At 32.5% G+C, this 12,108-nt stretch overlaps 1 protein-coding gene across 12 annotated transcripts in view; it reads right to left on the bottom strand.

Moving 5' to 3' along the window:
• Positions 1 to 2,670: 2,670 nt before the first annotated feature.
• Positions 2,671 to 12,108, bottom strand: part of LOC106083555 (synapse-associated protein of 47 kDa) — a 236,268-nt gene continuing 226,830 nt past the window's right edge. For 11 of the 12 annotated variants that reach the window (XM_059363804.1, XM_059363808.1, XM_059363801.1 and 8 more), the window contains 2 exons: positions 3,176 to 3,392; positions 2,671 to 2,862 (listed from right to left, as the gene is read on the bottom strand). In XM_059363804.1, the coding sequence (XP_059219787.1) occupies positions 2,820 to 2,862; positions 3,176 to 3,392 (260 nt within the window). In that variant the 3' untranslated portion in view covers positions 2,671 to 2,819. Of the gene's footprint in view, positions 3,393 to 12,108 lie in introns of all 12 variants that reach the window. The other variant, XM_059363811.1, reaches the window with a different exon arrangement.

The raw sequence follows: 12,108 nt of genomic DNA, 5'->3' as shown, positions 1-12,108 counted from the left end.
CCGACTTACTCTTAAGCAACTTATATGGAAAATTCAAGGAACATTATTCAAGAAAATTCGTCTTGAGAACACAACTCCTTAAGAAAGGGGAATCGTCTACGACTCTTAGACAAGATCACAAACTTCATCTAGAATAAACAAAACGAAGCCACAAGAAGTAATGTACAGTGGCACAGAAAAGTCAACATATAAAGTAATGCACAACTCTTCTAGAAGAGTGAATCTTCCAAAGCACTCCTCCACATGATTCTTGAGTGATTCTTAGGTAATCCAAAACTCTTCCGACTTACTCTTAAGCAACTTATATGGAAGATTCAAGGAACATTCTTGCTGAAGATTCGTCTTGAGAACACAACTCCTCAGACAGGGGAATCGTCTACGACTCTTAGATGGGTTCATGCGCGATCATAAACTTCATCTATAAGATTCGCGGAAGAATATTTGGCAAATAAAAATGTTTGCGGAGGAATAAATCAAACGAAGCCAGAAGAAGTTAATACAGTGGCACAGAAAAGACGACATATCAAGTAATGCACAACTCTTCTAGAAGAGTATTTTATAAATCCACATGATTCTTGAGCGATTTTAAGGTATTTCAAAACTCTTCTGACTTACTCTTAAGCAACTTATATGGAAAATTTAAGGAATATTATTCCAGAAGATTCGACAACTCCTCAAGACGGGGGAATCCTCTACGACTCTTAGACGAGTTCATGCACGATTCTTCCGCGAATCTTCTAGATGAAGGTTATGAAGATTAGCGGAAGTGTATTTGGCAAATAAAAATGTTTGCAGAGGAATAAATCAAATGAAGCCACAAGAAGTTATATACAGTGTACAAGCACTTTTGGGGTTTTTCCTAGAGCTGGAGGAAAAGATTTAGCCTTTTCAACTGTCTTGGTGTCCTTGCCTGATTTACAATCTTTGATGAGATGAGACTTGTACTATGGAGAGCCCATTAAAGATTTTAACTATATTAAAAAAAACATTAATTTTTTAAAAATCGATTACTGAAGCTAAGTTTGTGGCTCATAGACAACAAGAAATCAGAAAAATTTTAGATTTTTTTTTTAATTTTCCTAAAATTTTTTTTAATTCTTTTTGTTGCTAAAGGCTATCAAAAATATTGCCACATGATTTTTTTTTTTTTTTTTGTAAAGCAAACTACCAACCTAGCCTTAAGTTTACAGAAAATTTAAATTTGCTAACATTATGGCAAAAGAAAAGGACAAAAAAAATTAGAAGTCAGTAATTATGTTAGGGTTTTGTGTTTTAGGCAAAAACTCTTTCTTTTTATTATCATTCATTATCTCATAAACATAATTAATAATAGTATATTATAATTACGTTTTGTATATATTTATATATATATATATATTTAGCATAATTTTTACTAACAATTTTCTTGGTATTTGTTTTTTGTTGTTTTTTTTTTCTACAATTTTTTGTTAATTTTTTTTTTCTCTTGCTTTATTTTGTTTACATCAAAACATGAAATAATGTTGTTGTGGGCGAAAACTAAGTCAGTAATTGGCTTTGTGGGTATTGTTTTTTGTTTTTGTTTATTTGTAATTCTTGGAAAAATTTAGTACGAACCCAAGTAACAGAGAGGGAAAGAAAGAAATTGGAAAAAAACGCAAACTGTGGCAACTTTCAACTGAGTAAAACTTTAGCTTTGATTTTTTTTTGAATAATTTTTTCACGGTTTACTTTTTTTTTATTCAATTCGTTAGTTTTAATAATCATAATAATCATCATAATAATAATAATTTAAATTTATATTAATGATTTATAATTAATTATAAATTTAAAGTGTTTTATACATAATGTTGTTGTTGTTTGTAGTTGTTGTGTTTTTATCTTGGGGTTTATTTGTTTTTGTTGTTGTTTGTTTGTTTTAATAAAATTTATTTAAAATGTAAACAATATATTTTTCTTTATATTTATAATGTTATCTCAATTATTTTAAGTTTTTTTTTGGTATTTTCTTTTTTTTTTTTTTTAATTCTTATTTCATCTGTTTATACACCATAAATTCAAATGCAAGTTTTTTTTTGTTTTTGTTTTTCTTGTTATAATTTATCATATTTATAGAAATAAATAATAAAACATTGTTAATTAATTTATTTTATATACCAATTGTTTTTACTTTTCTGTTCTTTTGTTGTTGTAGTTGTTATGTAGGAAGAGAGGTCTTGTGTGAAGAATTGAGAGAGAGTAGTTGGTTTTGTTTTGTTTTGAGTTTTATGTGAGTGTGTGTGTTTGAGTGTTTTGTGAGTGTGTGAGAGTGTTAAATATTTGATTTGTTTCTTATATTTAACAATTGTTTTATTGCAGATTTCCCTATTTCTTATTTATATATGCAACTATTTTTTCCTTTCACTATATGGAATGCGGGGGGGGGGGGGGGGGGGAGAGGTTGGAGTTTTTGTTTTGCTTGATACTAGGGATAAGGGAAGTTTGCAAGGATGCTGAGAGTTTTCTTTAAACAAAAAAGTTTTTTCTTCTTATTTTATAATTAGGATACCTAAAGAAGAGGACATTTGTGTGTGAGGGAGCAAAAGAGGATCTTTTAGGTCTTTATCTTCATCATATCGTCATCATCATCATAATCGTGGTTTAGCATTATCCGAGTTTGTTATCAAAGTAATAGTTTGTTGTTGTAGTTCGTATTTATATTTGAGGCTTATATGGTAAGTTTTTTTTTTGCGGAACACTTTTAACAAAAATCACAAAATTTTATACTCAAAGGAATGTGTGTTTTTGGTTTGTGTGTAATGTTACCTTAAATACTAGAAAAAGGTAAAAAAGGCCTGATCTCATTGATAGCCCAGCATGACACGTTTTAAACTTTTCAAAGTTCTTGTTATATATGAACACAAGGCACACACACACACATACAAATATTCATAAAAAAATCACAAATCCATATAAAGTAAAAAAAGTTAAACACACACACATACATACATTGATTTTAAGTTTAACACAAACATTGTTTGTTTTCGTATTTGTAGGTAGTTTTAGAGGTAGGCCAAAACAGAAAATTGTACCAAAGAAAAGAAATCAAAAGAAAAGAAGTTAAGAAAAGACGAAAAAACACATGTGAAAATTGTTTTTCTCAAAAATGTCACTTAGTTAGAACTTAGAAAAAACTACGATATAAGCTCTTAATTACTTTAAATCATCGGTATCTTCAATTAAATCAGCATATTCCTCCCAATCGTTGTTGGACGTACGCATGCGCATGTTCGATATGGAAGGCAGTTCATCGTCGTCGCCTTCTTCGTTGCCGCCAGCGTTTTGAGAGTTTGTAGCATGGGACTTTTTATTGGCATTGTCAACAACTTCATAGTCTTTGAGTTCGGCCTCCAGGTCCTTTTCCCATTGCTCCTCTGTTGTGTTGTGTGTGGGGCAAAAACAAAAGCGTAGAATAAAAACAAAGAAATATGTTGTTAGCAAAGTATTTTAAAAAAATTTATAATATAATATCTATGAGGCTATAGTTTTTATAAGGTTTGACTTTATATATATAGTATTTATATAAAAAAAATATATATCTTAAATATATCAAAAGCATACACACTTATTGAGCATTATTTTGGTTATATATATCCTTTTTTTTTGAATAAAACAAAACAAATAAAATGTTTGATTAAATGTTTTAATAAATGTGATCAATTAATTTAATTGGAATTTAAAATATTTTTATGCAAATTGCAAAATGGCCCATGAAAATTCCATTAAGGAACAGGGAAAAACTTTTATACGGAAATGGTTCGTGGCCAAAAAAAGCTTTGCCAAAGTGGTTGTTAGTGAGGAAATAAACAGCACAGCTCAAGAAGTTAAATCGGGCAATTGGCTTATATGGCAGCTATATCAGGTTATAGACCGATTTAGACCGTACTGAACACAGTTGTTGAAAGATATAACAGCCAAATCGAACAAAAATTGCGGCTCCCAGGGGCTCAAGTCAAATCGGGAGATCGGTTTATATGGGAGCTATATCAGGTTATAGGCCAATTTGGACCGTACGTAGCAAAGTTGTTGAAAGTGATAGTAGAACACTTCACGCAAAATTTCAGCCAGATCGGACAAAAATTGAGGCTCGTAAAGACTTAAGAAGTCAAATCAGGATCTCGGTGTATATGGGAGCTATATCAGGTTTTGGACCGATCTGGACCGTACTTGGCACAGTTGTTGAAAATCATAGTAGAGGTTAGAGAACGATTTGGACCGTACTTATCATAGTTGTTGGAAGTCATAATAAAACACTACATGCAAAATTTCAGCCGGATCGGACAAAAATTGCGTCTTCCAGGGGATCGAGAAGTCAAATCGTGAGATCGGTTTATATGGGAGCTACATCAGGTTTTGGACCGATCTGGACCATACTCGGCACAGTTTTTGAAAGTCATAATAGAACACCACATCCAAAATGTCAGTCAAATCGGACGAAAATTGCGGTTTACAGGGGCTCAAGAAGTCAAATTGGGCGATCGGTTTATATGGGAGCTATACTAGGTTATAGAACGATTTATATCGTACTTGGCACAGTTGTTGAAAGTCATGATAGAACACCACATCCAAAATGTCAGCCAAATCGGACGAAAATTGCGGTTTCCAGGGGCTCAAGAAGTCAAATCGGGAGATCGGTTTATATGGGAGCTATATGTAAATCTGAACCGATAAGGTCCATTTGCAATCCCCAACGATCTACATCGATATTAAGTATCTGTGCAGAATTTCACACGGCTAACTTTACGCGTTCGACCTCTATCGTGATTTCGGACGGACATGGCTAGATCGATTCAGAACGGCGAGACGATCAAGAATATATATACATACTTTATGGGGTCTTAGACGAATATTTCGAGGTATTACAAACCGTGTTATATTTCAAGGTGTTACCCACCACCATCCTATGGAAGTTTACTAACGTTTGTTACCGATTTTCTCGACGTTGTTATCAGACATAATCGACGTTGTTATCGGTTATAATCGACGTTGCATCCATTATAATCGACGTTTTAATCGATAATAATTGATTGTTATCGACTATAATCGAAGTTGTTATCGACTATAATCGACGTTATTACCGATAAATATTGACGTTGTGATCTATTTTAATAGATCTTGTTATCGATTATAAATTAAGTTGTTATCGGGTAAAATCGACGTTGTTATCGATTATAATTGACGCTGTTAACGATTATTGTTGTTACCGATTACTTTTGATGTTAGCGATTATAATCGTTGTTATTATCCATAATAATTGACGTTCTAATCGATTGCAACCGTCGGTTATAATCGACGTTGTTATCGATAATAATTGATGTTTTTATCGTTTATAATCGACGTCATTATCAATTAAAATCGACGATTTTATCAGTTGTAATCGATAAAAATAGACATACGTTTCGACTTCATCCAGGATTCACTGAATAAGGTTAAGCCAAGCGATCAGCCAACATACAATTTTTTTTAATTATTGGCAGTACTTGGCATTGAGAATGTCAAGTCGTTCTCTTTTAACATTTATTCTTTGTTTACTTTTACTCCTATTTGATGACATTTTCAATCGGTTGATTTGACGTCCTCAATGATGTTCATGGGGCCTATCCACTTTATGTTTTCACAAGTGACCTAACCTTCTATTAGTGAATCCTGGACTTCATCTTTGTAATTGATTGATTTTAATATCCTGAATGTTTTTATACCCACCACCGAAGGGTGGGGGTATATTTATTTTTGCATTCCGTTTGCAACACATGGAAATATCCATTTCCGACCCTATAAAGTATATATATCCTTGATCAGCGTAAAAATCTAAAATGTTCTAGCCATGTCCGTTCGTCTGTCCGTTGAAATCACGCTACAGTCTTTAAAAATAAAGATATTGAGCTGAAATTTTGGACAGATTCCTTTTTTTCTTCCATAAGCAAGTTAAGTTCGAAGATGGGCTATATCAGACTATATCTTGGTGTATATCCCCATATACACCGATCTGCCGATTTAGGGTCTTAGGCCCATAAAAACCACATTTATTATCAGATTTTACTGAAATTTGAAATAGTGATTTGCGATAGACCGACATCTTTCCCTAATTTGGCCTAGATCGGTTCAGATTTGGATATAGCGGCCATATAGACCGATCTCTCGATTTAAGGTTTTGAGCGTTGGGTTATTAAATATTTTAACACACTTCTGGGAAACTTTTGCAAAATTCACACTCAATTTTCTTCTACAAAAAAATCGACTTTGTTTTTATAAATATTTAACGAGTTATAATTTTTTTGGAATATTTCTAAAATGATTTAAATTATTGATAGAAAATGTTTAAATATTAAAAAAATTAATTTAAAACATTTTAGAACAATATTGAAAAAATATACTTTTTTTGATGTTTTGAGTGCTCATTAACCCTTTGTGGAACTAATTTCCAAATATGGTTTTGTCATATTTTCTTTAGCTATAGTAAATATTTGTTACAAATAATTGATCACATTTAATTTAGGTTTTAACAAATAATGAAACATATCGCATGAATGATAAGCAAGTAAGGACAAAACATTACATACACACATGTAGTTAATGTTACATATACACAAGGAATGGACAATTATATAAACATGGACATGCACAGCTCCATATGCATATGTAAAGTTTTGTTTTTTTTTACAAATTTCCATTTTTTGAAAAAGAATGGATATCCATTTTAAGTGTGAAAGGGGGAGGGGCGGGCGTGTGTGTGTGTCTGTGAGTGTTAAACTTTCAAAAGTTTACCCAAAATAGTGTGTAAATTACAAGATCGATTGAGTGCTTTGCCATACACCATTAGTTCGTTCGCATTATTAGTTTGTCACAAGCCCACAATTATCGAATCAACTTCATAAAAATTACCTTTAAATAAAAAACAAAAAAAATACACTGTGCATTTGAGACGATTATAAAGCAACCAATTATTATATCAGAAAAGAATTTGTGTTGTTTTCTAAGTTTTTTTTTGTTGATGAACACTTTGGTAATGCTGTGGTGGATGGTTTGATATCGTTCAGTCATCATTTGGCAATGAATTCAAACAAAAACTTTGACACACAATACTTTTGGGCAAACGTATGGTAACTGAAATATAATCTTTTGTTGTCGGCAGGGAAAAATTAGAAAGGAGTGTAAAAATAAAAAAAGAAAATTAAAAATTTTAAACCAACAATTAAAATAATTTTCTGTAAACTATATATAAAGAATATTATAAAAAAAGTCATATGCATTCCTTGCTTGCTTTCTGGTAATTATTTTTTTTTATTATTAAAATACATTAAAATTGGAATATTATTTAAAAAAAAACTTTTTTTACATTAACAAGCCTTTCTAAAAAGTCACAACATTGTACATTTATACATATTTATTTATTACATTAACTGTCTTTCTTTTGTATTTTGTCATGGAGCAATATTGTTGCCTTGGAAAAAAGCATTCTCAGCTACCAAAAATTTAATTAAAAATTTTAATAATAATTGCTTTAAAAAAATTAAAGAAAATAAAAACACAGTGCATTCCCAAAGAAAAATAAAACTCTTAAAAAAATGTATATAAACATTAATATAAAATAAAAAAAAAAATTAATAAAAATATTTGTAATGTATATATTTCATTCTTCCAGTTAGTTTGAAAGACTTTCAAAGGTAGAAACATAGTGAAAAAAAGATAAGAGAAAGGATTGTATTGGGGTTTGGGAGATCTTTTTAATTGTTAAAGAAGTTATCGATTATCGATCGATTTTGTGTGGTGAGTTGGTATTATTAGATTTCTATTATTAATATTTTTTGATGAAAAATAAAAAAAAAAAAATGTGTTAAATGATAATGGTGCGATTTTTGGTTTTTTAGTCCACCACATTAACTTGTACTAAAAGTACGTTGTAATTAAAGCAACCTATACTAAAAGTACATTGCACTAAAAGTACCTTATACTAAAAGTACCCTGTACTAAACACACCCTGTGCTAAACGTACTCTGTACTTAAAGTACCCTATATTAAAGGTCACAGTACTAAAAGTAGCCAGTACTAAAAGTAACTTGCACTAAAAGTACCCTGTACTTAAACCACCCTGTTCTAAAAGTAACCTGTAGTAAAAGTGCCCTGTACTAAAAGTACCCTGTACTAAAAGTACCCTGTACTAAAAGTGCCCTGTACTAAAAGTACCCTGTACTAAAAATACCTTGTACTAAAAGTTGCCTGTACGAAAAGTTCCCCTTACTAAAAATGCCCTATAGCAAAAGTACCCTGTTCTAAAAGTACCCTGTACTAAAAGTACCCTGTACTAAAAGTACCCTGTACTAATAGTACCCTGTACTAAAAGTACCCTGTACTATAAGTATCCTGTTCTTAAAGTTCCCTGTACTAAAAGTTCCCTGTACAAAAAGTTGCTTGATCTAAAAGTTCCTGTACGAAAAGAACCCTGAACTAAAAGAACCTAGTACTAAAAATATCCTAAACTAAAAGTACCTTGTACTAAAAGTACCTTGTACTAAATGTACCTTGTAATAAAAGTACCTTGTACTAAAATTACCTTGTACTAAAAGTACCTTGTACTACAAGTACCTTGTACAAAAAGAACCTTGTAGTAAAAGTATCTTGTACACAAAAGTACCTTGTACTAAAAGTACCTTGTACTACAAGTACCTTGTACTAAAAGTACCTTGTACTAAAAGTACCTTGTACTAAAAGTACCTTGTACTAAAAGTACCTTGTACTAAAAGTACCTTGCACTAAAAGTACATTGTACAAAAAGAACCTTGTACTAAAAGTACCTTGTACACAAAAGTACCTTGTACACAAAAGTACCTTGTACACAAAAGTACCTTGTACTAAAAGTACCTTATACCAAAAATACTCAGTACTAAAAGTTGCCTGTTCTAAAAGTTCCCTGTACTAAAAGAACCCTGAACTAAAAGAACCCTGCACAAAAAGTACCTTGCACTTAAAGTACTTTGTTCTAAATTTACCTTGTACTTAAAGAACCCAGTACTAAAAATATCCTATACTACAAGTACCTTGTACTAATAGTACCTTGTACTAAAAGTACCTTGTATAAAAAGAACCTTGTAGTAAAATTACCTTGTACACAAAAGTACCTTGCACACAAAAGTACCTTGTACTAAAAGTACCTTGTACTAAAAGTACCTTGTACTAAAAGTACCTTGTACTAAAAGTACCTTGTACTAAAAGAACCTTGTGCTAAAAGTACTTTGTACTAAAAGTACCTTGTACTAAAAGTACCTTGTACTAAAAGTACCTTGTACTAAAAGTACCTTGTACTAAAAGTACCTTGTACTAAAAGTACCTTGTACTAAAAGTACCTTGTACTAAAAGTACCCAGTACTAAAAGTACCCAGTACTAAAAGTACCCAGTACTAAAAGTACCCAGTACTAAAAGTACGCAATACTAAAAGTACCCAGTAATAAAAGTACCCAGTACTAAAAGTACCCAGTACTAAAAGTACCCAGTACAAAAAGTACCCAGTACTAAAAGTACCAAATACTAAAAGTACCCAATACTAAAAGTACCAAGTACTAAAAGTACCCAATACTAAAAGTACCTGGTACTAAAAGTACACTGTTCTAAATAAAAGTACCCTGTACTAAATGTACCCTGTACTAATAGTACAGGGTACTATGGTTCAGATCGAAGACCCCCTTGGTATATATTATAAATATGGTTCTGATCGGATTATATTCAGATAGCTGCCATATAGACCAATCTTCTGATATAGGGTCTTAAAGCCATAAAAGGTGCATTTATTCCTAGAGCTGGCAAACTATCGATAATCGCAACAATCGATATTTTGGATATTTTTAATAATAATAAATATCGATAGTATCGATGCTATTCATAACTTCCCAACACCTATATTTCAAACAAAAAGGACAAGTAAAAATCAGGAGATCAATTTATAAAGATGCAATATTACCGCACAGACCGAATAAACCAGTTGGAAGTAATGAGAAAAATTATTGAACAAAAATTTAGCTTAATCGGATGGAAATTGCGCCCTCTATAGGTGGAATATATCTTAAAGGATATATGCAGTGTCGGATCTTTTATTTTTGTTCATTTTTAAAAAAATATTTAACTTTGGCGTAGAACGGATGAGAGAAATATCAATCGATATTTAAAAATAAAATAAAATATCGATAATATCGATATTTTGCCACCTCTTTTATTACCCGATTTCGCTGAAATTTATATAGTGAGTTGTATTGAACCTCCCGATATCCAAACCGAACAAGGTCGAGATCACATCCTATTTAGATGTAGCTGTGATATAGACCGATCTGCCAGTTTAGGGTCTTAATGCCATAACAGCTCTTTTATTATTCGATTTCACTTTGAAATTTGAAACTTGGACTTGTATAAGGCTTCTCAGAATCTAAAGCAAATATAATCCAAAACGGAAGACGAAATTTTGTTTTAACTCCTAAAATCTTTTTGGAATTTTTAAGCGGAATACTGTCTATCAAAACTACAAACTTGCATATGAACATTCCATTAAGCAGCAGGGCCCAACTTCTTACATATCAATGAATGCTGTCCGATTCAAGTTTAAGCTCAATGATAAGGGGCCTCCGTGTCCAAACGGCGAGCCACAGTTCTACAACTCTTTGGGGAGAAGATTTTACATGGTTGCCGTACCATTTTTATGCCCTCCACCATAGGATGGGGGTATACTAATTCCGTTATTCTGTTTGTAACTCCTCGAAATATTCGTCTGAGACCCCATAAATTATATATATCATGGATCGTCATAACATTTTAAGTCGATCTAGCCATGTCACGTTACCTTTTAAAGGCGAAAAGCAAGGCGCTTGAAATTTTGTACAAATACTTTTTAGTAATGTAGGTCGGTTGGGATTGTAAATGGGCCAAATCGGTCCATGTTTCGATATAGCTGTCCGATTTGGCTGAAATTTTGCATGAGATGTTTTGTTATGACTTCCAATAACAGTATTAAGTATGGCGCAAATCGGTACATAACCTGATATAGCTGACATATAAACCGATCTGGGATCTTGACTTCTTGAGCCTCTAGAGGGCGCAATTCTCATCCGATTTGGCAGAAATTTTATACAACGTCTTCTCTTATGACCTTCAATATACGTGTCTAATATGGTCTGAATCGATCAATAGCTTGATACAGCTCCTATATAAACCGTTCTCCCGATTTGACAGAGGCGCCATTTCTTAGCCGATTGAACTGAAATATTACACAATGACTTCTACAATGTTCAGTATTCATTTATGGTCCGAATCGGACTATAACTTGATGTAGCTCCAATTACATAACAGTTCTTTTTCAATATTCTTTGTTTGCCTAAAAAGAGATACCTGTTATAGTACTCGAAAAATGCGATTCATTGTGGAGGGTATATAAGATTCGGCCCAGCCGAACTTAGCACGCTCTTACTGTTTTTTAGTGGCAACACTGATCAAGAGTAAATCTATCTTTCAATAGACAAAAACCATGATCAACAAGACACTGATACTGTGTGTGCTTGTGCAGAAACATGTGAACTAAGGAAGGCAAAAACGCGAGTGCTTGGAGTGTTTGGGAGAAAAATCCTTCTTAAATTTGAACCATTCTGCATTATCGGTGTTTCATAAACCCGGGCTATATGAGCCATAAGCCAACAATGAAAGAGCAAAACTACTCCAAACTTGCTGTTAGAAATTGAGCAAAAAGGCACTCTGAGCACTACATTTCGCTAGATGTTGTAATCGAAATATATCTGTTTTGGTCACCTAATTTTAGAGTATTTTTCTTTAGGTTTTGATTAAAGTTTATTGTAATAGATTTTTATTTTTTGAAAAATTGTCCAATTGTGATTTTATCTTGTAAATATTAGCGGAGGCGACCGTAGCGCAGAGGTTAGCCTATGACGCTGAACGCCTGGGTTCGAATCCTGGCGAGACCATCAGAAAAAATTGTCAGCGTTGGTTTTCCCCTCCTAATGCTGGCAACATTTATGAGGTACTATCCCATGTAAAAGTTCTCTCCAAAGAGGTGTCGCACTGCGGCGCGCCGTTCGGACTCGGCTATAAAAAGGAGG

This window comes from Stomoxys calcitrans, chromosome 2 (assembly GCF_963082655.1).
Source record: "Stomoxys calcitrans chromosome 2, idStoCalc2.1, whole genome shotgun sequence".
Taxonomy (NCBI): domain Eukaryota; kingdom Metazoa; phylum Arthropoda; class Insecta; order Diptera; family Muscidae; genus Stomoxys; species Stomoxys calcitrans.
Note: the sequence above shows the minus strand (reverse complement) of the source record. Positions and strands in the feature narration are given on the sequence as shown.